This window comes from Branchiostoma belcheri, unplaced genomic scaffold, assembly GCF_001625305.1.
Source record: "Branchiostoma belcheri isolate BF01 breed outbred unplaced genomic scaffold, Haploidv18h27 scaffold109, whole genome shotgun sequence".
NCBI classification, from domain to species: domain Eukaryota; kingdom Metazoa; phylum Chordata; class Leptocardii; order Amphioxiformes; family Branchiostomatidae; genus Branchiostoma; species Branchiostoma belcheri.
Genome location: NW_017802480.1, coordinates 947,349 through 969,234, shown reverse-complemented (window position 1 = coordinate 969,234; position 21,886 = coordinate 947,349). Strand labels below are relative to the sequence as shown.

General features: G+C 39.7%; 1 protein-coding gene across 3 annotated transcripts in view; it reads left to right on the top strand.

Moving 5' to 3' along the window:
* The window catches only part of LOC109481429 (glycerophosphodiester phosphodiesterase domain-containing protein 5-like), a 66,851-nt gene extending 45,674 nt beyond the window's left edge, over positions 1 to 21,177 (top strand). For 2 of the 3 annotated variants that reach the window (XM_019784008.1, XM_019784016.1), the window contains exons 2-16: positions 11,096 to 11,170; positions 11,760 to 11,907; positions 12,450 to 12,553; positions 12,920 to 13,013; positions 13,220 to 13,279; positions 13,433 to 13,531; positions 13,960 to 14,053; positions 14,526 to 14,671; positions 15,206 to 15,288; positions 15,690 to 15,840; positions 16,435 to 16,656; positions 17,136 to 17,293; positions 17,873 to 18,020; positions 18,685 to 18,767; positions 20,858 to 21,177. In XM_019784008.1, coding sequence (XP_019639567.1) covers positions 11,133 to 11,170; positions 11,760 to 11,907; positions 12,450 to 12,553; positions 12,920 to 13,013; positions 13,220 to 13,279; positions 13,433 to 13,531; positions 13,960 to 14,053; positions 14,526 to 14,671; positions 15,206 to 15,288; positions 15,690 to 15,840; positions 16,435 to 16,656; positions 17,136 to 17,293; positions 17,873 to 18,020; positions 18,685 to 18,767; positions 20,858 to 21,092 — 1,863 coding nt within the window. In that variant the 5' untranslated portion in view covers positions 11,096 to 11,132 and the 3' untranslated portion in view covers positions 21,093 to 21,177. Of the gene's footprint in view, positions 1 to 11,095; positions 11,171 to 11,759; positions 11,908 to 12,449; positions 12,554 to 12,919; positions 13,014 to 13,219; positions 13,280 to 13,432; positions 13,532 to 13,959; positions 14,054 to 14,525; positions 14,672 to 15,205; positions 15,289 to 15,689; positions 15,841 to 16,434; positions 16,657 to 17,135; positions 17,294 to 17,872; positions 18,021 to 18,684; positions 18,768 to 19,646; positions 19,832 to 20,857 lie in introns of all 3 variants that reach the window. The other variant, XM_019784024.1, reaches the window with a different exon arrangement.
* The last annotated feature ends 709 nt before the right edge of the window (positions 21,178 to 21,886 follow it).

The following is a 21,886-nucleotide window of genomic DNA, read 5'->3' as shown; positions in this document are numbered from 1 at the left end:
CAAATGTATGCTGTAACAGGTCGTTTGGTATAACATAGCTAGCTGCTGCCATGCCGTGTGCCCGTGAAGCTGGTATGTTATGCCAAAGGGCGGTTATATATACTGATACAGATAATATGTTTTTTCTTTAAAAAAAACAACAACTCACAACCAGCATGTTAACTTACCCAGGCCTAGCCTGTGTCCCTGGTAATGAACAGGGTGTCCTGCAGCATGGGTGAGTCAGAGGGGAGGGGCTGTAGGGTGGGTCCTGATTAACTGGGTTATTAGACCTGACATCCCTGCAGGCCACACCGGCCGTGATTTATCGACAGTCCTCCAGTCACGGGGAGGGAAACTAGGCTGCAGGTAAGCTGGGAATCTGCAGGGAGATTTATGTAGCTAGCCTGTAGTCTTATGCAATGCTCTGCCTTACACTACATAGTTGTGTCTCCTATCAATATAATATTGGTAGCTTTGTAGCTAGATTAAGCTAACCAGTTGCCAGTAGTCTTATACAATGCTTTGTCTTACAGACGTACATGTACATTGTTTCTGCCATCAATTTGAATAATAGCTTTGTTCATTTGTACATTGTAGGTAGCTGGGAATCTGTATGGAGATTTATGTAGCTAGCCTCTAGTCTTATACAATGCTTTGCTTTACACCACATACATTATGTCTTCCATCAATTAAAGCAATAGCTCTGTACATTGTAGGTACACGATTGTGTAGTAATAGACTGATAGTTATACAATGCTTTGCGTTATACAGTACACTGCATCTATCAATACTGTATAGCATAGAATCTATTGGTTATCTGTATAATATAAGCAGTTTTACATGTATACAGCATATTTTACAATGCTATTTTCCCTTTTAGTGCATGTACTACATGTATGTACATGTACTGTGGCATTGGTGACCTTATAGTCCACAGGATGCCAGTGTCCTAGTTTTTAATCCATTAAGGTACATGTATTATGTGGCCACTAATGCTCTGGTGAATCAGGTCTGTTCTAATGTTATTAGCTCCCAAAAGTCTGGTCAAAGGGCTCAAAATACCACACTTTTCTGTGGTAGCTGCCGCTGCACCACGTGCCTGCAAAGCTGGTGTGTTACGCCAAAGGATGGTTATACAGGCTATATAGATACAGAAGCTGGTGTGTTATGCCAAAAGGTGGTTATACCGGCTATACAGAAGCCGGTGTGTTACGCCGAAAGGCTGTCGTATAGGCTATACAGATACAGATACAGATACAGATAGGTCTGTTCTGTATGTATGGACAGTGTTCAGCACCAAGGACAGGCCTGTTCTTATGTATGGATAGTGTTCAGCACCTAGGACAGGCCTGTTCTAATGTTATAAGCTTCCAAAAGTCATCTATCCATTGTCTGGTCGCACAAGGCTGAAAATACCACACAGGTCTGTTCTATATGTATGGATAGTGTTCAGCACCAAGGACAGGTCTGTTGTAATGTTGTTAGCTTCCAAAAGTCATCTTTCTGTAGTCTGGTCACACAAGGCTGAAAATACCACACAGATCTGTTCTGTATGTATGGACAGTGTTAAGCACCAAGGACAGGTCTGTTCTTATGTTATTAGCTTCCAAAAGTATGTGTATTCTAATACTATTTATAGTCTGGTTACAGGCCTCAAACTACCACACAGGTCTGTTCTATATGTATGGAGAGTTTTCAGCACCAAGGACAGGTCTTTTTTAATGTTTTTAGCTTCAGAAAGCATTACAATACTATCTGTAGTCTGGTCACAGGGCTCAAAATACCACACAGGTCTGTTCTGTATGTATGGATAGTGTTCAGCACCAAGGACAGGTCTGTTCTAATGTTATTAGCTTACGAAAGTATTCTAGTACTATCTATTCAAGCCCAACTTGAAAAGAGATACTGTCTGGCAAATTTGATACTGTCTTTACAGCCACTAAAAGATCTGCTTGGAGATTAACAACTGTCTGGGGCACCGGCCTTTTTGATATTGTGAGGTAATCACGCATTTCCAGTAATAAAAGTTGGCAGTTTTGCCATTTATTGCCATTAATAAAACTGTCTAGCTAGCAATTTCATTTTATATGTGTCATTTCAGAACAAGTTAAAACCATTGGAAAGGCAATTTTGTTTCATTTGTATTCTGACAGAACAAGTTATATTCTCTTGCTTCAAGAGTTGTACAGACATACAGCTTTTCAACTGTTAGTATGTTATGTAACTGTTATTGAAGAATAATATTCAAGTTTATCAGAAGATTTGGTGTAGCTGCTCTTCCGATAGCATGGTTGTCACTTTTTTCTTTCTCCGTTGCATGTCAGATAGATATGTACCAGAAACCAGGAAAGAAATTACTGTAGCCCTGTACTGTGAATCATCTGCCCTAGTTTGCCACTTCCTGGGACAAAGCTGACTCTGCCACATTGTGTCCAGCATGTTGCAAAAAATTGTAATTCTATACCATCTGCAATGTGCAGAGGTGCTGCTTTTGATTAATCATTTACACAATTTCCTTTATGGCATGTTATCTGACACTGAAATCTCATACACTGCAAAATAATGCACATGTATCTTCTAAGGAACTTTTATTCTCATTGGCACACATACAGTACTGTTTGCTAAACCAGGTACCACAAGGCTAGGCTACCTTTAAAGGGACTGCATTGGCATTCTTTGAGACAAATGTTCATGTTGTATGGATAGTGTTCAGCGCCAAGGACAGCTCTGCTTTGCATGTAACAATAGTAAGTTGTTTAAAAACTTGGACTTGAGCACAAGTTTCTTGCAATTTGTTTTCTGTTAAGGAATGATCCTTTTGATCTTTGAGTGCTATATGAAAATGAACAACCTTAAAACAAAAACAGATGTCTACAGAGTATAATATAATTGTTATATCCAAGACACCTGCTAAGCTAAATGTTGTTTACAATGTTTACAACTCAAGAACATGTTTGGGGCAATGCATTCTATTAAGAAAGATTCTTGTGATCTTTGTCTAGAGATGGTGACAGATGTCTAGTAGTATATTTAAACTTGTTAAGTCTATGACACCTGCTAAGCTAGATGTTGTTTACGTTTATGTTTGCAACTCAAGCACATGTTTTTGGCAATGAATTCTATTAGGAAAAACTCTTGTGATGTTTGTTTTGTTTATAAACTTGTTACCGGTAAGTCTATAACACCTGATAAGCCTCCCGCTGTGTACAATCTGTTCCAGTGTGTTGTTTTGTGTGTTTGTGGATCGAGGCTTTGAACCGAAGTTCTTGAAGTAATCGGCCTAATGTACGATCCAGCTGCGAACTTGAGCTTATTTCCCCAGAGCTGCAGTTAGAACCGGCTTTTCTCTGTTGTGGGTCCCGTTAATGACATTTTGCATGGATGAAGTTCTTTATTAATTAACACTGTATGTCCCACTGGGAGAAAATGCAGTGTTTAACATCCTAATGAATGGCATGGGTTTGTGGAGGGGCAGTTCTATAATTGCATGTTTACATATTGGAGCAATCTATTTCTTGCAGGTTGAGTTCTTCTTCTGTTCACTAAGTCAAGCGTGACTGCAAGACATTAGACTGGTAATGTGTGATTTGTACAAAATTCATAGTTAAATTTAGACTTCCAAAGTGACTCATATTTTTAGAAATTTTATTAGAATGTAAGAAATATTGACATGCTGCATGTACTAGTATGTCTATTACATGTAGCAGTATGCTGTTATGATTGGATGAAAAGAATAATGTTGGAAAGGGAAATCATATGATGTTCACATGCAGAGATGCCCTTTTTATACCTTTACCATTCAATTGGAATCTTGGGGTATTTTCTAACCACTTCATTTTGTCTTTTAAGAAAAGGCTAGTATTAGGTCCTTCCCCCTAAGTGACTAAAATCTCAACTGAGCAATTTATGAAATTTGAATGGCCTGACTTGTATTCCCAAGAATGCAATCCAATACAACAGAACTGTTCTAGTGACACTTAGGGTCTAGCCACTAAAGCTGTCATACTATGATTGATGGTACAATATACCAGCAGGGGTACCAGTGTACTGGGATATTATTAAGTGTCATCATGTTTGTAATTGGTAAATAAAAGTGACACTTAAAAGTTCAGAGTGGAAGAGGCAAAATTTGAGTAATATACAGATGCAGGGCTGAGAATTCATTTTTGGGAATAGCTATAGTCGCACCGGTGCACCTAACCTAGAATGTAGGGACACAGCATAGTAGGTTACAGCATAGATTACAGTCTATTAGAATGTCAGCAAAACTAGTTGCAAACCTTAGTGCTTCTCTTCAGAGCTTGTCGATGAATGTTTCATCTTGACTTCTTGCTGAATTTTTAGTGAAAAGAACTGAGAACCAAGAAGAGAAAATGGTATAGACTAAGGTGGTAATAGTCCTTCCTTCTTGAAAAATGATGCTAGCACTCTAGGTCTGGTGTTGTGGCTGTATAAAGTGTCTTTTAAGTTACTATTATATTAGCTATTCCCTGTAAATTACGCCATAAAAGCCAATTCTCAGTGGATCATATCTGTTTAACCTTGGATGTTCATCTTTAATCATCGTGGAACATTCAGACCTGACATTCGGTTTTCCCGTATCACGTTTGTCGCAGATTTTCAGTTGTGACAGTCAGATTGAGACTGACGTATGAAACCATATTCAGAGATAACATCGCGTTACTGTAATTGCAGTTTATAAATTATAGCAAGATAAGACTGATTGATTCATTTCTATGACTAGACAAGATGCAATATTATATCCACCTTGAATTTCATATGACGTGATTTGCGCTATGAATTTCAAGTCACAAATTATAAGAACAAGCAAGTCTGTGTCCAAGCATTGAGGGCTAGCTTGGGTCTTGAACCAGTCCTGTAACATAAGACTGATTGATCCATTCCTATGACAGACAAGATGCAATATTATATCTTACCTCGAATTGCATATGACGTGATTTCAGTTTGCACTCTGACTTTCAAGTTACAAATTACAAGAGCGTGCAAGTCTATGTCCAAAATACTACAGGCTAGCTTGGGACTTGAACCCGTAACATACGACTGATTGATCCATTCCTATGACAGACAATATGCAATATTATATCCACCTCGAATTGCACATGACGTGATTTCAGTTTGCGCTCTGAATTTCAAGTTATGACTTACAAGAACGTGCAAGTGCAAGTATTTTCGGAAGAACGTGCAAGTCTGTGACCAAGACACTGAGGGCTTAAGCTTGGGACTTGAACCCATAACCTTTTGATTAGGAAGAGGACTGTCCAAGCACTAGGCCATAGCAAGTTTCTGGCTACATGTATTTACACTATCAATGCCATCCCCTTGGGTACCTTGCACATGACAGCATATATATCTCAAGGGGGACAGGTGACGAAGCTAACCTTTTCTGTCTTCACCTTTGTCTCAGAGTAACAAGATCATATAGAACATGTCCGACAGCCAAGATCACAATGTCACTTCTGGTGGAGACATGAGACTTTTGGCATTTACGCTGATCATCTCGAAATGTAATTTTTCACGTATGACAAGGGTAAATTTTGGACAGATTTGCTGGTTGTGTTGGAAGAAACTTTAGCTGGAAACTTAACAAAAGTGTAGCTTGCTTTTTTGAATGCTGTTCAGTTAAACACTCCAGCTTTAGATTCTGAAAAAGAAGGCATAAACACTAAAATTAAAAGGTAAAAAACAGCCATTAACATTGATTTCTCAGCAAAAGTAAAATTCATCAATCACTTGGCTTTCCTACTAGACTGTTAGTCTAAGCGTGTTTGCCATACTTGTACAGCAAAACAAAACTGTTGCCGACTTAATCACAGATCAACTTGATTGCCTGACACACTCTGTCTCCATGGCTTAATGTGTCAATTTGCATTTATATGAGTTGTGTAGATGTTCCTTTGTGATTACAACGTGCCTCATTTTGGCTCTGTCAAAGATCGTGCTGAAAATAAGTTAAGAAGCGCCGTTTCATTACAAAAAGGTTGTGTACAAAGACTAACATGACTGGAATGGACTGTACCGTAATGGTAATGTTATCGCCTGTCGCGACTAAGTCATTTGAACAGAAAATTAAGCTTCCTCATGAAGAGATGGCTTAATTACTCGAGGCCACCATCAAGGTGACATTATGTAAAGGTCCCTTTTCTTTACAATGTTTGTAGGGGCTGTAAAGTAGTCTATTTTAAGTTTTAAACCATTTTTCTTTTAGATTTAAGATTCTGGCAGTTTAAATCAAAGTTCAATCTGAGAGGAGCAGTAGTTGACTTAATTACTCAAGATATCAACCAAGGTAAGAAAATGTCCCTTCCATTTAAGACATTCAGAGAGGCAACATTTCAGACAACCAACCATCTACCCAATGTTTCTATTAGCAAGATGACTTCAGTGTAACGAGGATTGGCACTAGAGGGGTGGTTATATTGTTAACTCTAAGTCGTTTCAGTGCATTGTAGATCCACTTTATAACTGGTAGCTCTTTAAGTACCTTAAGTAAGTTTTTGAAGTACTGGGACTTCTCCGGTATGCATTAATAGTTCACAATCCACTCTGCACAAGTTCCTGTATTCCCTTATAGAAGAACTTAGTAAAATTAGAAACGGTGCTCCAAGAAACATCCCTTATAACATTTCAATTTTTGGATGATGACCAACAAAAGCAAAAGAAACTGTGGTGGAGGTAAAACTTACGTGAACCAGGCAACTATAAATGTTACCTGCACCAGTGCATATACATTGTATATATATATTTCAAGCCCTGAGTTGAGAACATCTACCAGGAAGGCTAAGTTTCACATGATTGATGACCAGATGCTGATTAGGCATGGAGACCACAGCCCAGTCATCAGTACCCTGTAGGGCTGTCTGTATGAAGATTAACGACTCGCAAACCTAGCCGGCACTTACCTGCGTCTTGGAGGAGTACGGAGAAGGTCCTGAGGGTTTCTCAAGGTCATGGCGTCTTGGAAAAATTCCTAGAAACTTCATGGAAGGTGAAAGATCAGGCGGTCGGTCTTGGATGTGACCTTTAGGCCTGTAATTGACCAGAGAACACCGGTCATTCTGTATTTGGGAAGGCATCTTTCTTATGGCCAGGGTACCATGTTGGGAGTCCTAGTACATTAAAGCAAAAAAAACTTATATAGAAAAGTGCGGTATGTTATTGTTAAGGGCATTCTTGACTTTGAATAATGATGTAATGACAAAAATAGGTAACACTATAAGTATGTTAATCTCAAGAACATTCTTCCCTATAAATAGTGATGATGATAAATAATGATCAAATGACAAATATAAGTTAGAACATAACTTCCTAAGTTTTTATGTAGTTAAGTGGCAAGTGACTTTGCCTGTTGACCAGAGGGTTAAGGTACGGTTTTCTGGTTTACTTGCTAATGGAAAGGGTGGCAGTCCATAGGAAGGGAAATTAATTCTTGTATATTGGCATTGAAGATGGCTTCCAGCAAGTTACTTCTGGTAACTTCTGGTCACTTCAATGTGTAGGTTGTTGTTGGTAGAAATTTTTCTTTCTCTATTCTGTGCTTCACTTGGAAGGTACTAGACAGTCTAAGAAAGCAGCAGCTCTGCTTGTGGAATATGTGTACTGTCCTTGGTGCTGAAATATGCATTGTGATTACAAACAGTCTTTCCTTCATCTTCACTCTTCCCAATTTGACTTAAGACGATGAGAAAGAAATATAGGTACCTATTACATTACTAGGTGTTAATTCCCTATCCTTAACTTGTCTCAACTTTTCATTCACACCTCCCAAGATGTTAGCACCTCAGTGTTGCAATTTAGGAAACAGATAGCTCCTGGATACAAGGTGTAAAGCCTGGCAACCTTCGTATTCCCTATAAGTACATGCAGCAAAAGCAATTTAGCAATCCAAGGACACTGTATGCATTGAAGTTTTGAAGTAGCTTGTAAGATTTTAGAAACCAAGTGTAGCAAATTTTGTAGCTTTATGTCTTGCAGAATCTTAATATTGAAGGCTTCAAACTTTTGCAGCAAATGGTAGGAATCAAATCATTTGATCTATATTATCAATTACCGATGTGTAAAAGTTAATGTCTTGGTATACCAGTAGCAATTTTAGCAATGCAAATGTATTTGTAGCATACTAACAGTGTTTGCAACTAAGAATCAATACAAAGTGCTGTGATATTTTTACTTTGCCTCCCATTCTTTAGAGTCTAAATTATCAAAACCACACCTTGTAGCAATATCTACATGTACTTCTCCAATGCACATGTACAGCTTAATACAGACTGTATGTAAAGTAGACAGCTTTTGTGATTGCACAAAAACAGTGTATAGTATATGGGCAAGGAACAAGTTGCAGAACTTATAACAGTTTGTCTGCAGGGCATGTCAGCTTAATCGAAAACCCTCTGAACACCATTCATCAAACTCCAACTTGAATCCCACATAATCTGGTTTTATTCTCCATGGCTCTAGTGCTCCTGGTCTTACCGATGATATCAGTATCCTCTGGGCAGAGATCCTACCACTAACATCGATTCTGGCAAACGTGATACTTAAATGTCGGATTAGGGAAGAGCTTTCAATATTGTCCTGTCAGATTGTGAGGAATGTTGAGGTTTTCTGGCTCAGTTAGCTGTATTTATTACATGTGTGTATCTCACTATGGTAGGTGGGTTAGGCTAGGCCTTAGGCCACCTTACAGAGGTGCACTGCAGGTATAGTTTACTGATAACGTAGGAATGAAATATCTTCAGTGTTAGCTGCCTTACCAGACTAGTTTTATAAACTTCTGTTCTTAGTCTTATGGCATATTCAGTGATAAAGTCAACAATTTATGAAGCAGTTTATCAAGTGGCAAAGTAGCCTAGCTTGTGGTTAGAGTTGACTTAGAATCAGAAGATTCTGGACCAAAAGGTTGTGAGTTTGATTCCCAGCTCTTACCACAGGGTTAATGCCCTTATATATTGTAGCAGGGCATTCACCTGTTGGTTACTGAATACTTGCTTCAAGCGTGTCAAAAGCACCAGAGAAATTTTCCTGGTATACATACCCCCACCCATTCCTTACACATCACATCTTGTCCTGACATGTGGAATATTAGCTTCTCGGTTAAAGCCAAAGCTGACTATAGACACATTACTTACTGCCATCTCCACCCCAGCCCTGCTGAGATATTGGGTCGTAAATCTTGGGTGAGGTTTGGAGACACTAGGTGGAGGATGTTACAGCTGATAGCATGTCCGTATAAGGACACCATAAGTTTCGATCATCTTCTGTACCGGCTTTGTGGTGCTGTCTGCCTAGGCTGTAAGAAAATACTTTCCTGGTATAAACTAGAGAGATACCAAATAGTTTCATCATTCACAGTATACTGAAAGCTAGTGTGTTTTCCTGAAGGGTATACTGGCTGTACAGATATGTTTAGTTACGGCTGGTAGCATGTCAGTATGAAGACGCGATACATCTCTATCAAGCTCTGTACTGACTTTGACTGGCTGCACTAGAACAGTCCCCTGGAAATCGAGTAGTTAAGAAGTAGTGGATGCTACTTGAGACATCTGACAGTTTTCAAAATCTGTCCATTTGCTTGAGTAACACTATCTTCCTTGTGTATCTCATTACCTGGATGTCGAACCTTCATCGACATGTCATGTATAGTAGACATCTGTAGCTGGTATCTATCTTTAGCCCTGCAGACTTTCTTGACTCTGTCCAGATATTGCCTAAAGATTGACACTTTAACACAGTTTATTTCTGAAAAAATAACACCCAGAATGGTTGTAACATTAACATTAGTTCAGTACATGGCTTTGGGTTTTCACTTCAGATACTCCCGAGTCTTTTTACCATAATTTTCCCCCCTAAATGATAATCAGGCCTCTCCCAGGCAGGAGGTTGGAAAGACGTTATCTATCACTACTGCGGATAGTTTACAATGCCAAGGCCTTGGACTACCCCAGCATACTGATTAAACTAAGCTTGCAGAGAACTGAACGATTGTAGAGCCTAGGAAAAAAAAAAGTTGTGTTTCCTGTTTCCCGACCGACCCTAGAAAAACTTGCCGACCCTAGTCTTTTTGGAGGGTGGACATAAATGTGCAAGGGACATAAATTTTAATTTTTTGTGCTGATTAACCTTTTCTAGCTACGTGATCTGACAACTGAGTGATGAAACATTGTACAATTTGGTTTCTAACACTGACATTGAAAATAAAAGTGTCCTCATGCAAGTTTTACTTTGTTAAACTGTTTTGTATAAGTTGGATCACCACTATAGATATCAGCCAAGTTTTAGATATCCCTACCTACCGACCCTAATTTTTTCAGAACTGAAACAGAAAACACAACATTTTTTTCCTAGGCCTAACTAAGCCTGTAGAAAACTGAGCGCCTATAGGAAGAAATTCATGTTGAGCAGGGATGTGATTAAAGCAGCCCGTAGCAGTATTAGATCTTATCTTGCTGGGTTTGCACTGCTCCTGTGTAGATCTCTGGCAGGTACTGTAACACATGCGGTAATAATCCATTGCCACGGTCGGGATTGGCTGAACTTACGGGATTCATTGCTTGGCACAGACCAGATGATATCTACGTTTTTGTGTTCTGCTAGTTTTGGGGTACACCCTGGGACTTGTAATTAAGTTGCAGTCAATTATAGGCAACTTTGAGTAATAGTGTACTGTAAAACATTTGACTTGTTTTGAGTACAGTCTGTTCACTCATCAACAATTGATAGATAATAATGTTTTCGAAATTTTTCCTGTTGATCACTGACCCCAGACACCTACATGTATCTGTATAGTCGGTATAATCGTGGCACGGTGGCAGCTGGCTGCATTACACCGATCGACTTGTTACACCTAACCCTTGAACATCTAACTCTAAACATTGTTTAAAGCTATCTAATGATAATGCCCCTACTGTACTTGGTGACAGTGAGTTCCACTCTGCGATAGTTCTAGGAAAGAATGAATTCTTGAACATCTCTATCCTTGGTTGATAACTCTTGTACTTGAAGGCATGTACATTGTAGCTTTGCTAATATCCATTCTGTACAATACCAATGTACATACATAAAACTTATGATCCGTTTCTCCTTTTGTGTGTTTCAGTGAGGACCTGTGCTGAGTCCACCACCATTTTCTCTCTATGTACCATCGACTGCAGGTGACCATTTCTGCCTCAAGGTATGCATTGGATTGGAGTTTATCAGAGTTCAATCTCTCCTTTAGCTGTAACCTATGACTAAGTAACACTTAGTCTTCCAGACTCATGTACATAAAAGACATAGGATTAAATTGACATACAGCCAACATAAAATCACATTACATTCATCGGTCAGTTATCACAAAACTGATGTATGATGTATTTCATAGTCTCTCTTGTTCTAAGTATTCCTTGCTTGAAATTCCAATGTGATAACTTTGTTTGAAACCATTGAGACACCATTTCTTGTCAACATACTGTTACTTTTTATACTATCATGAAAGTTCGTCTGTGTTGGTAGTTACATGTTTAGAGTTAAAACTTCCAACCCAAAAGGTATCTCACCCAGAGGTTTCGACCAGTCACTCTGGCCTTCCTTAGTAGACTGACGGGGGCCGGCCCAGTGTTGACGTCACACTTCAAAGAAGCCACATGACAAGCCTCACTGGATCAGTCTACTGAGGAAGACCAGAGTGACTGATTGAAAGCTGTAAGTGAGAGAACTTTTTGTGTTGGATCTAAAGTTTTAACTCTAAACATGTACTGTCACTTTGTTTTTGAAACCCACAGGTCTCGAGGGGGTGGGCAGGGGGAGGGAGAGGATACCACCATGGTATCGGGCGGCCCCCTGCGGCACCAGACGTTCTGCTTCACCTGCGTGCTGGGGCTGTACGGCTGCCGATGGCGACAACAGGTCGACCCCAATGAGAAGAGATGGGTGAGTGTTCGCTGAAAGTATCATCATCTGCACTGACTGATTTCCAGCATATATAAGGCTACCAAATATGTAATATCAATTTTGTTGTCTTCAGTTGCAGTATGAGAGTCTCTGTATGGAGCAAGAGACCTAAGTATTCTTTCTCTTTAAGTGACTTAAATTATATCTTCTAGCTACTAAGCACCAACTTTTTGTAGCTACATGTATCAAGTGAGAATGCTCATACTGCACTGCATTGAGCTTTAATCCACTGCTGTAAGTTAAGCAGTGGATAGCTGTAGGAAAAAACAAGTTCTTTTAATCTTTGGCCAACGGCCCTTTTATTTGGAGGTATAACTCTTTTTTGCTCTTTTCTGAGTTGGTATAAGATACATGTAAATTTTACCCTGTGCCCCCCCCCCCAGTTGGAGCGTATCTGGTTCGTGGTGATGCTGCTGGCCGTGAGGATTCATCTATGTAGAGCAAGAGACCTTCTCTTGAAGTAACTACATTGTCTCTAAAGCTGATGTAAGGTAGACTTATGTTATACACTGTGCCCCCAGGTGGAGCGTATCTGGTTTGTGGTGATGCTGCTGGCTGTGGGGTTCGCCTCCTTCTGGATGTACTTCTGGCTGGTGGTCTGGAACGACGCAGACGACTTCAACTGGTCAGTTTCATTCCTGAGATGAGAAAAAGCTAGAAAAACATGTACAAAATGTACACACCAATTTGAGTAATACCAGGTCAAAGATTACATGTCAACATAGTTCTTCCAATAGGTCATAATTATACATTTGTCACCCTAAACGCGCCTGTGTCTAATGCAATCTGCTATACCCTGTATAACGCACTCCTTCATATCTAAACTGTGCATATCTGGCAGGTGCTAAACTAGAGATCTCTCAAACACACTCAAAGTGGCAAAATAATGTACATAACACAACCTGTACCACCTACATGTAACTAAATGTTCAGTGCTTAAATGACCTCGTAACATACATGTATGTGATGTTTTTGTTGTCTGTATTTGCAGGTGGATCTACCAGCAGACAGGGAAGTGGGTGAACTGGTACTGGGTCATCCTGGCAGCCACTTCCACTGCCTTTGGATACGCTGTCTTCCTACTTGTGAGTCACTTTTGTTTCTAACGGTACTTTGACTTTGGTGGTCTAGTCTTAGGAGCTCATTTTTATTATTCTAGAGTAATCACACAACCTCAAGCTTTTGGCAAGCATTTTTAGCATTTTTAAAATGGGCTCACAATGTCTTGCAGTGTCACATTCTATAGTGGTGAGAAACATCCATAACCTTGCTGCTTCCTTATCTGTTACAGTTATTAGCTGCCATCCACGTGTGTTTTGAAATTCCTGTGTACCTCCACTGGCTCCACAAGGTAAGAAATGGTTTCCAGTAAAAAGTATAGATTGACTTTAAGTATGGATTGGCTTCATGAATGTCATCATCTGGAGACCTAATAGGTGAAAATTGCAAAAATTTAGGTATTTGCCTTCCAGTTTTTTCTTACTTATTTTCTCCCCCCCCCCAGATCCTGGTGGTGTTGCTCCTGTGCGGCTGTACTGCGTCTGTTGTGCTGATGCAGCAGTTATGGCTGGATGGCTTCAGGCTGGCATGGCTATCCCTACAGGTTAGTACCTAACATTACATGCACCCTATTCTATCCACAACCGTGCTTGTCCAGTTAGGGCTAGGATCAGGCACAGTTCTGGATAGTCTCCACATATCCAAGATTGCAGATTTGTCCCATATATGATTCTGTGTACACGTGGGCTATTAAGAACTGTGCCTGATCATGTCCATGTTTCTTAGTGGATAAAGCATGGGCCTGGACACTCTCTCCCATGTTAGGAATTTTGCTCTCCTATTTGATGCCACTAAGATTATGTTTATGAGCAAATTTGGGCAATTTTGATATCAAGATTTGATAAGGAGAATTTCTGTTTCATTCGGTCCCATATTTCCCACCAACAGAAACACAATGGCAGAAAAACACAAAGAATACACCGGGTGCTTTAATTGGAACTAAATGACTATATTTTGTCTTTTCCGTTCCAGATGACAGGCCCGTGGCTGCACCTGGGTGCAGTAGGCCTGATGACAGTGTCCTCTTGGGTCATAGCAGGGCAGTGGGCACAAGTTAGGACTCTAGGTAAGCACATAGCAGGGCAGTGGGCACAAGTTAGGACTCTAGGTGAGAGGAAAACTACATAGCAGCACTAACAGTGAATATTTTGAGCCATTTATTGGTCAATTATTAGCTTCTTCCATCACGCTATTGTAGTTAATCCCGTGTTTTATATGATAGACAGTACAACAAAAATTTTGCAGACTCCCAGGCACATTTGACACACTTGGGGGGTCAAATCAGGTCACATATCAGAGGTATAGTGGGTCATGCATTCAGAGCAAGGCTGAAAATTGGCCAAAAAGTCAACAAGGAAATTTCTGTCTTATGTTGGTATAGACAGTAATAAAATGCAAATCAGTCCTGTACATATCATACAAAGTACTAGTATTACGCATTTGCAGTCATACGCTCTGAACATACTTTTTGCTTTGAAAACCTCAACTATTATGTCCTACATGTATCAAACAAATCTTTGTTCTCTTTTTCCCTGTAGCTCTACAGATATTTTGGTTTGTTTTTTACCTGGGTGTGATGGGGGGCCTGTATGTTGCACCGTTGTTCATCACTTCCCCGTGTTTCATCACTGTGGACCAGCTGCCCAAAAAACCCAACATCGGGGGACACAGGGGAGCTCCCATGGTCAGTCAACTTTCTTTACAACATGTGTACCTTCTCCTTGCAATTGCTGCCTAACCCTGTAACCAACAGAGAATTGGTAGCCAAACGGTTGCTTCAGTGTGCTAAAGGTTAATCTTCTCCCTGCCGCCTAACCCTAGTCTGGATGTCAGACCCATAGCACTCTAGGCCCAGAGTTTGCCAGCGTGTGGATCAGGGCTTAAGTTAGGGGGACTGTGGTATAATTTCCTTGGGGGCATGTTGGCCCTGGAGGTCCTGGCCTGTGTAGGCCCTGGAAACAGTCTGGCACCCAGGCTAGCCTTAAACCCATAACCAATAGAAAAACGGTAGCCAAATTCAGTGTGCTAAGGGTTGAATCATCAGGAAGGAAAGAAAGTACTACAAAGAATTTATGGATTGAATAATTAGGATATTGAGAGTAGATTGCATGCAATATGGTGGGCGTCAAACTTGCCTATTACATCTGTGCATGTAAATGACTTACTGGTAAATTAATGATATCCCTTGAATGACTCTTCTTCTTCGTTTTCTTCCCAGCTTGCCCCTGAGAACACATTACTGTCCTTCCAAACTGCAATAGACAACAATGCCACCATGATAGAGACAGACGTCCAAATAAGGTAATTTCAAGAACTTTTTCAAGTGATTTTTAATTAGTTTTATAAAAGAATGCTCTGTACTGTAGCATTGATGTAGTGTCATTTCAGAGAGTTATATATAATATCCCATTCACATATCAACAAACCCTTCTAAGAAGAGAAACTAAATGACATTTGAATACACTGGTGTTGTAGTTCTTCCTTTGGTAGCTACTTCCTTGGATGAATGAGTGAATGAACTTTATTACTTTACAATCAATATAGGATACATTGTATAAAAACAACAATACTATCCTACATTTTTAACTACAGAATATCATTGATAACATCATAAGTTAGAGTATCATTATCTTCATGAATGTCTCACATTTGGAATCATTATTATAATTTATAATGATTTTCATGTTTCTTTTTTTCCTCAGTATTGACGGAGTGCCATTCCTGATGCACGATGGTGACCTGAGGAGAACCACCAACATCGCCGACGTCTTTCCCAACAGGGTTAACGACAACGCAGCCACCTTCAACATATCAGAGCTCAAGAGGTTAAACGCCGGCAAATGGTTTCTCCAGGTACATTTCTTTATTTACCTTAAAAAAAAAAACAATCATGACACGTAAGCACAACAAAATTACCAGCAAATGGTTTCTCTAGGTAGGTAAAGTTGATTAAGATCCCATAGCCATTTTAGGCAGTGGGTTGTTAATCCACTGTGTCTAGGACACAGCATTGGAAGGTGTCCTAGACACATCCCTCTCCTTCACTGCCTTTTACCTTCCTAACCGAAGACAGGCCCTCCATTTTACACCTGGGTGGTGTGAGATAAGCCATTTAAAGTGTCTTTCCCAAGGACACAATATCAAGCCAGGAATGCAAGGAATTGAACCTGTGACCTGCGATCTTGTGTGTGCTATGATCCTAGAAACTCGGCCATTTGATGCCACAATGCACTCTCCAAGCAGAAGTTTAGGCTTTGGCTTTTTTTTACATGTACATGTACCAAGGTGCAAATGGATACTGCCCTGCTAATTTGATAGTGCCTTGCAGCCACCAACGTTACAGATCTGCTTCAAGTTGAGATTAGTGGACATTGTTTCTCAAGGAAAAGTCATTTATTTTGAGCCTTCTAATTCCTCTTAAACTCCTTTCTCCCCCTCTCCCCCCAGTCGGACCCGTTTGGCACGGTGGGAGGCATGTCGGCCAGGAGAAGAGCCCTGATCGCCAACCAGTCTGTCGGAACCTTCAAAGATTTTCTACAACTTGCCAATACATACAACATCAGGGTGATCTTTGACCTATACCCCCCGCCCAGGGGTCATCCATTCCACAAGAACTTTGCAAACTACACCCTGAATTTTGTGCTGCAATCCGGACTACCTCAGAGCAGTGTAAGGATTTTTGTTTATTTATTTACTTTTAATTTTACAATGATGGGGAAGACAAAACAGGTTGATATATCTATTAGATCACCTGAGTTTACAAATATGAGTGTGCTATCATATGTACGTGTTATTATAGTATTTTAAGTTCCACAGTGGCTCTACATTTGACTAGAAAAACAACATTGTTCTAGAGTTTTAAAGACTTCAATCCTGAGTTACAAAATGTATTTAATTTATATATGTAGTACATGTTGTTAAAGTACCTTAAGTTCCACTCTACAATAGAAATAGAAAATAGAATAGAATAGAAATAGAAAATATAGAAATAAAATAGAAAAAAACAATTCTTCTAGAGTTTAAAGACTTCAATTTTGAGGTACAAAATGTAGTACATGTAACTCTGTAAGTCATGATCATGACTGTTGATTTGTCTTTTTCTGAGCTGGTATTGAATTGTAAACGTTGTAAGACTTGTTATTTTTCAGGTTGTGTGGCTACAAGATTCAGACAGGTTCACCATTAGGAAAAGGGCACCTTTTCTTAAGCAGGGGACTGGCAACAAGATCAGTCCTGTTGACATGAAAAAACTCTCCTTGACTGTAGAGAACTTGGACTACAGACAATACAGCCAAGGAGATTACAGGTATACAAAGAGCATACTATCAAGAACATGTGTTTTTCAGGTTGTTTGTCTGTGTGTCTGTGTGTGTGTGTGTGTGTGTGCGCGCGCGTGTGTGTATGGGCGCGTGCATGTGTTTGTGTGTGTGTGTGTGTGTGCGCACGCGCGCGTGCGTGTGTGTGTGTGTGTGGTTGCTTGAAAATATACACAATGCACTAATTGAGTTCTGCTATTTTTGTCTGTGGGACTGGAAGAGTTGCAAAGATTCAAGGGGGAAGGGGGATGAAGTCTACCATCTAGTGTAAAAAAACTGAATGAATTGATTTTTATTTAAGGTGGCATTGGCTCTGACGATTAAAATTATATCATGACTTTCTTTGATTTCCAATATTCATGATTACCAACATTGGGCAATTCTAAAGACTGCACTAATATGTACATGTATTTTTGTTTTGTATTCCCAGTCTTTATAGCAAAAACAACATCACCACGGTTACGTACATCGTGTGATCACAAATACTGCAGCAATGTGTGACTGTTAAACCAAGGACATTGTGTATTCTATTTACTGTACAACTTACTCACTTCCTTTTATATTTCCAGTCTTTATAGCAAAAACAACATCACCACGGTTACGTACATCGTGCACTCCTCCTGGCTGTTCTCGTACCTGTGGTGCTCGGGCGCCGACACTGTCACCTCCAACGGAGTCAACCTCGTCAGAAATCTCAATAGTCCCAGCTGGCGAATGGTGAGTCAAATCTCAGCCATCGATGGCAGGCTACCAGGCTCCTGTAGGTGGCTGGAAAGAGTGGAAATCGGCCCAATAGAGAGATAACATGCCAGGGGAGTTTGTCTGCTGGGAGAGATCATTTTGCTGCACCGGGAGCGGCAAACTGTACTCTCCAGCAGACCAACTCCCCTGGCATGTTATCTCTCTATTGAGCTGATTTCTACTCTTTCCAGCCGCCTCCCGAAGGCTGATAGAGGCTAGGCAGGATGCATGTTTTTCTTTGATCGCATGAACTAAATCTTGTGGACTGCAAGAGTGTGAATAAAAACAACAAGATGCCAAGATTTTCAAAGTAAAGACCATATACCTTGTGATTATAAAATGTTACTATACAACAACAAAAACTGAAGCGACAGAACATTGACAGGTATCAATGTCAGCAAGTCTTTTATTCCTGTATTCAAGAAGCTCAGAAAGTAACACCAGAATTGAAAAGTGCTGAAGCTACCTGGAGACACCCGGGGCAAAAAAAAACACAAACCTTATGGTCTGTTCCTTCAAAGATACACAACAGGAGAAGTATGAATTGCCAGTGTTAAAGAACCTACCAGTTACTGTACAATCATATAGAATCTTTAAGGAGTTTGCCTAGTCTTCAGTCTTGGCTTTTTGTGTTTTTCAGAACCCATTTCACTACAGAGTGTTGTGGATCACTACAGATGTGCTGTCTGGTGTCTGCATTCTCGTCTGCTTTCTTGTACAAAGGTAACTCCAAGTCTGTGTTAGGAGCTTAGGATTCTTAAAAGTTATCACTTACAATGTACAAAAATGTAGTACATTGTATGAAAACCAGTCGTCATAGCCTCCAATGTTAACATGATTGTGACTGGATATGAATTTTTCTATGAGATTTTCTGTTCCAAATGTATGTACAATGTACCTATAGTTTGTGATGCCTGCCTCTGCTTGCTTAATACAGTAGTGAGTAGCTAATTTTCCAGCTTCTACTGACTGTGCTATAACAAATTAAGTGTGATAATTGCAGATGTGTGCTTTCTTATTACAAGGCTGGTGTGAAAAGTTTGGGCAGCTTTAGAAAGTCTTTGCTTGATTCAGAAGCCACCAGTGTTGTAGAGGAAACCACTGCTTTATGCTTATTGTGTGTCTGTGAAGCAGTGTCAGATATGTGTTTAGTAGCAGCAACTTGGTGCAAAAACTGGCATTTCGTATATTATACCTAACTGTTTCAGAACATGAGCTAGCACGTATTACTTAGTAATTTGAACCAGGGGCAGTGTATGATGACAGCCATCATTTGGCACAAATTTTGTTTGGTACACAAAAACAATAACTGTCTTGACTCTTTATTGAAGTGCTCTTCTGTGTCTACAATTTGGTTTGGCCCAGAAATTTTTTAAGTTTTCTATGTTTGGTAAAAAGTTTGCTTGGCAAAAATTCTGTACATAAAAAAACACAAAACAACAATCTGTATTGATGATGAAGTGCCAATTTTTGTAGCCCTATGCTTACTAGCTTTTCCAATGTCTCCTTCACTAACCTGTACTAACCCATCTAACCACAACAATTCTCTGGGTGTGTCCTATCCCCCTCCCTGCTGCCTCAAACCCTTCCTCCGCTGGACAGTGCAATCCACAGAGGCCGGCAAGCGAAGCTCAAGACCTCCCGTACCATGTCCCTGCACAACATGAGGCCACAGTCGACCTATCGCTCTCAGACCGACATGAAGGAAAGACTCATAGTCACGTCTAAGATCACCTCCTTATAGCATTACAAACTAGCTCCTTCCGACGGTCTGAACTCTACATAAGGTGATGTGGTGATCATAAGGATGTCGTCGTTGTTTTTGTTTATTTTGCACCCTTTGTGTGCCCACATATTGTGTTTTTTTATGCCTTTGGTACAAAGATTAGAAATAGTTGCACCACACAAAACTAGCTCCTTCCAACAGTCAGAACTCTACATAAGGTGATGTGATAGTAGTGGTCATAGTGATCTTGAAGATGTCGTTGTTGTTGTTTTTTTTGCACCCTTGTGTCCATATGAGTGAAGTTATAGCAATGGTATAAGAATTTTTTTCAAAGTTGCACTACACAAAATTATTTCCATAGTTCTCGGACATCTACATATTAAGGTGATGTTGTGTTGGTAGTTGTTGTCAATAGTTTATTTTGCGCTCTTTTAATAAGTTTTATGTCAGAACATGAGTAAAAACAATTTATAGCAATGATACAAAGATGAAAAATAGTTGCACCACACCTTGGGTCTTAGACATTTTTAAGTAAAATCTTTGTTATTTTTTGTCTGTCAACATTACACCATAGAAGAACAGCACATTTCAATTTTATTTCCTTCATGTTCCTGAGCTCTTTGGTTCCCTCTGTCCTGACCAGAGGATCAGGTTATTTTGTACCTCTGTGAATTGCATGTCTTGCATGACCTGTCCGGTGTCTGTCCTGTGTTGTTGTTGTTGTTGTGTGAATGTTGCATGTTGTTCAAACATGCTCTAACAATTGTCGAGCATGTTTCTTTTGGTAGACGCTACATGTACCTTTGGCAATATTTCAGTATCCTACTATCATCTTGACGATGTAGCTTTTAACGGTAACTTAAGATGTTTACAATTTTAAGTTTATGAAATAAAACATTGTGATCTTGTAGTAAAAGTACTTTTATTTTTTAACCTTAGTGCAGTTTAGGGGCTGAAGGGCAGCCCAATAAACTGAAACTAAAGCTGTGCCAGCCTTTTTAGCTTCAGTACAATTTTAGTCTAAATTGCTGCATATTAAGTTTCTTTATTAACTTTTCTAAAAGAATCTTTTGTTTTTTTTACCTAGGAGGCGTAAGGCCTTTGGTAGAAACCATGTGGAAACTGTTCGCTTAGAGATGATTGAGGAGGCGGCCCTCCCCTCGCACGACCACGACCCCCGCAAAAGGCTCCTGTCCGACAACCCCGCAGACGACATGGACGACGACGACGGAACTTTGGAGGGCGCGACCTTGGGCGGGACGCTGGCGTTCGACATGGACCTGCCGGTGGTACAGCACAAAGAGGTCGCGGTGGAGTTGTGACCTTGGGATTTTCACAGCTGGTTTACACTTTAAATTTGGAAAACTCATTTTCAGACTAAGAAACTCCAAAATTAGCATGAACATTTTTAGGATGAAAAAGAAATTCCTGTTTCATTTTAAAGTCTTGTTTCAAATTCTGGTTGTGGGGTTCTGACCTTGGGACTTTCACAGCTGGTTTACACTTTAAATTTGGAAATTCATGTTTTTATTAAGATCATCAAAAAGATTTGAGAAGCAGTGCAATTTAATATGCTAGTCTTTCAAGGGAAGGAAAAGCCCTAAAGGTTCTGTTGTTACTTGTAAAAAATCTTGTTTCAAATTCTAAGGGTCCTATGAATTTGCCCTTTCATTTTAAGAACAAGTCCACAAATATTTCAAGTTGTTCCTTGGTATTTGGTTATCGCAATTTGCAGTCACTGTGATATTGTCTAAATTAGATTTTGCCATAATTTAAATTCCAAATTCACTAGACTAAGTGTTTTTTCAAATTTAAAGTTACGAGTGTTATACAGGTAGTACACCAGCATTGTGAAAAAGAAAAGCTGTATGTCAGCAGGGGGAAGTGTTTGTATGGAAATCAACCTGTATAGTGTACAAAGTATGTAAAATGGGTGGAGAGGAAAGGTACATGTACAACACAAGGAATTCACTGAAACAGATTTTGGCTCAGACTTTTTTTTTGCATATCTTTTTGCAGCTTCTTTTATTACCTTTCCACTAGACCACATTGCTTGAAATAATAATTATTTATTTATTTATTTATAATCTGGATTCTGGAGTCTTATATATGTATG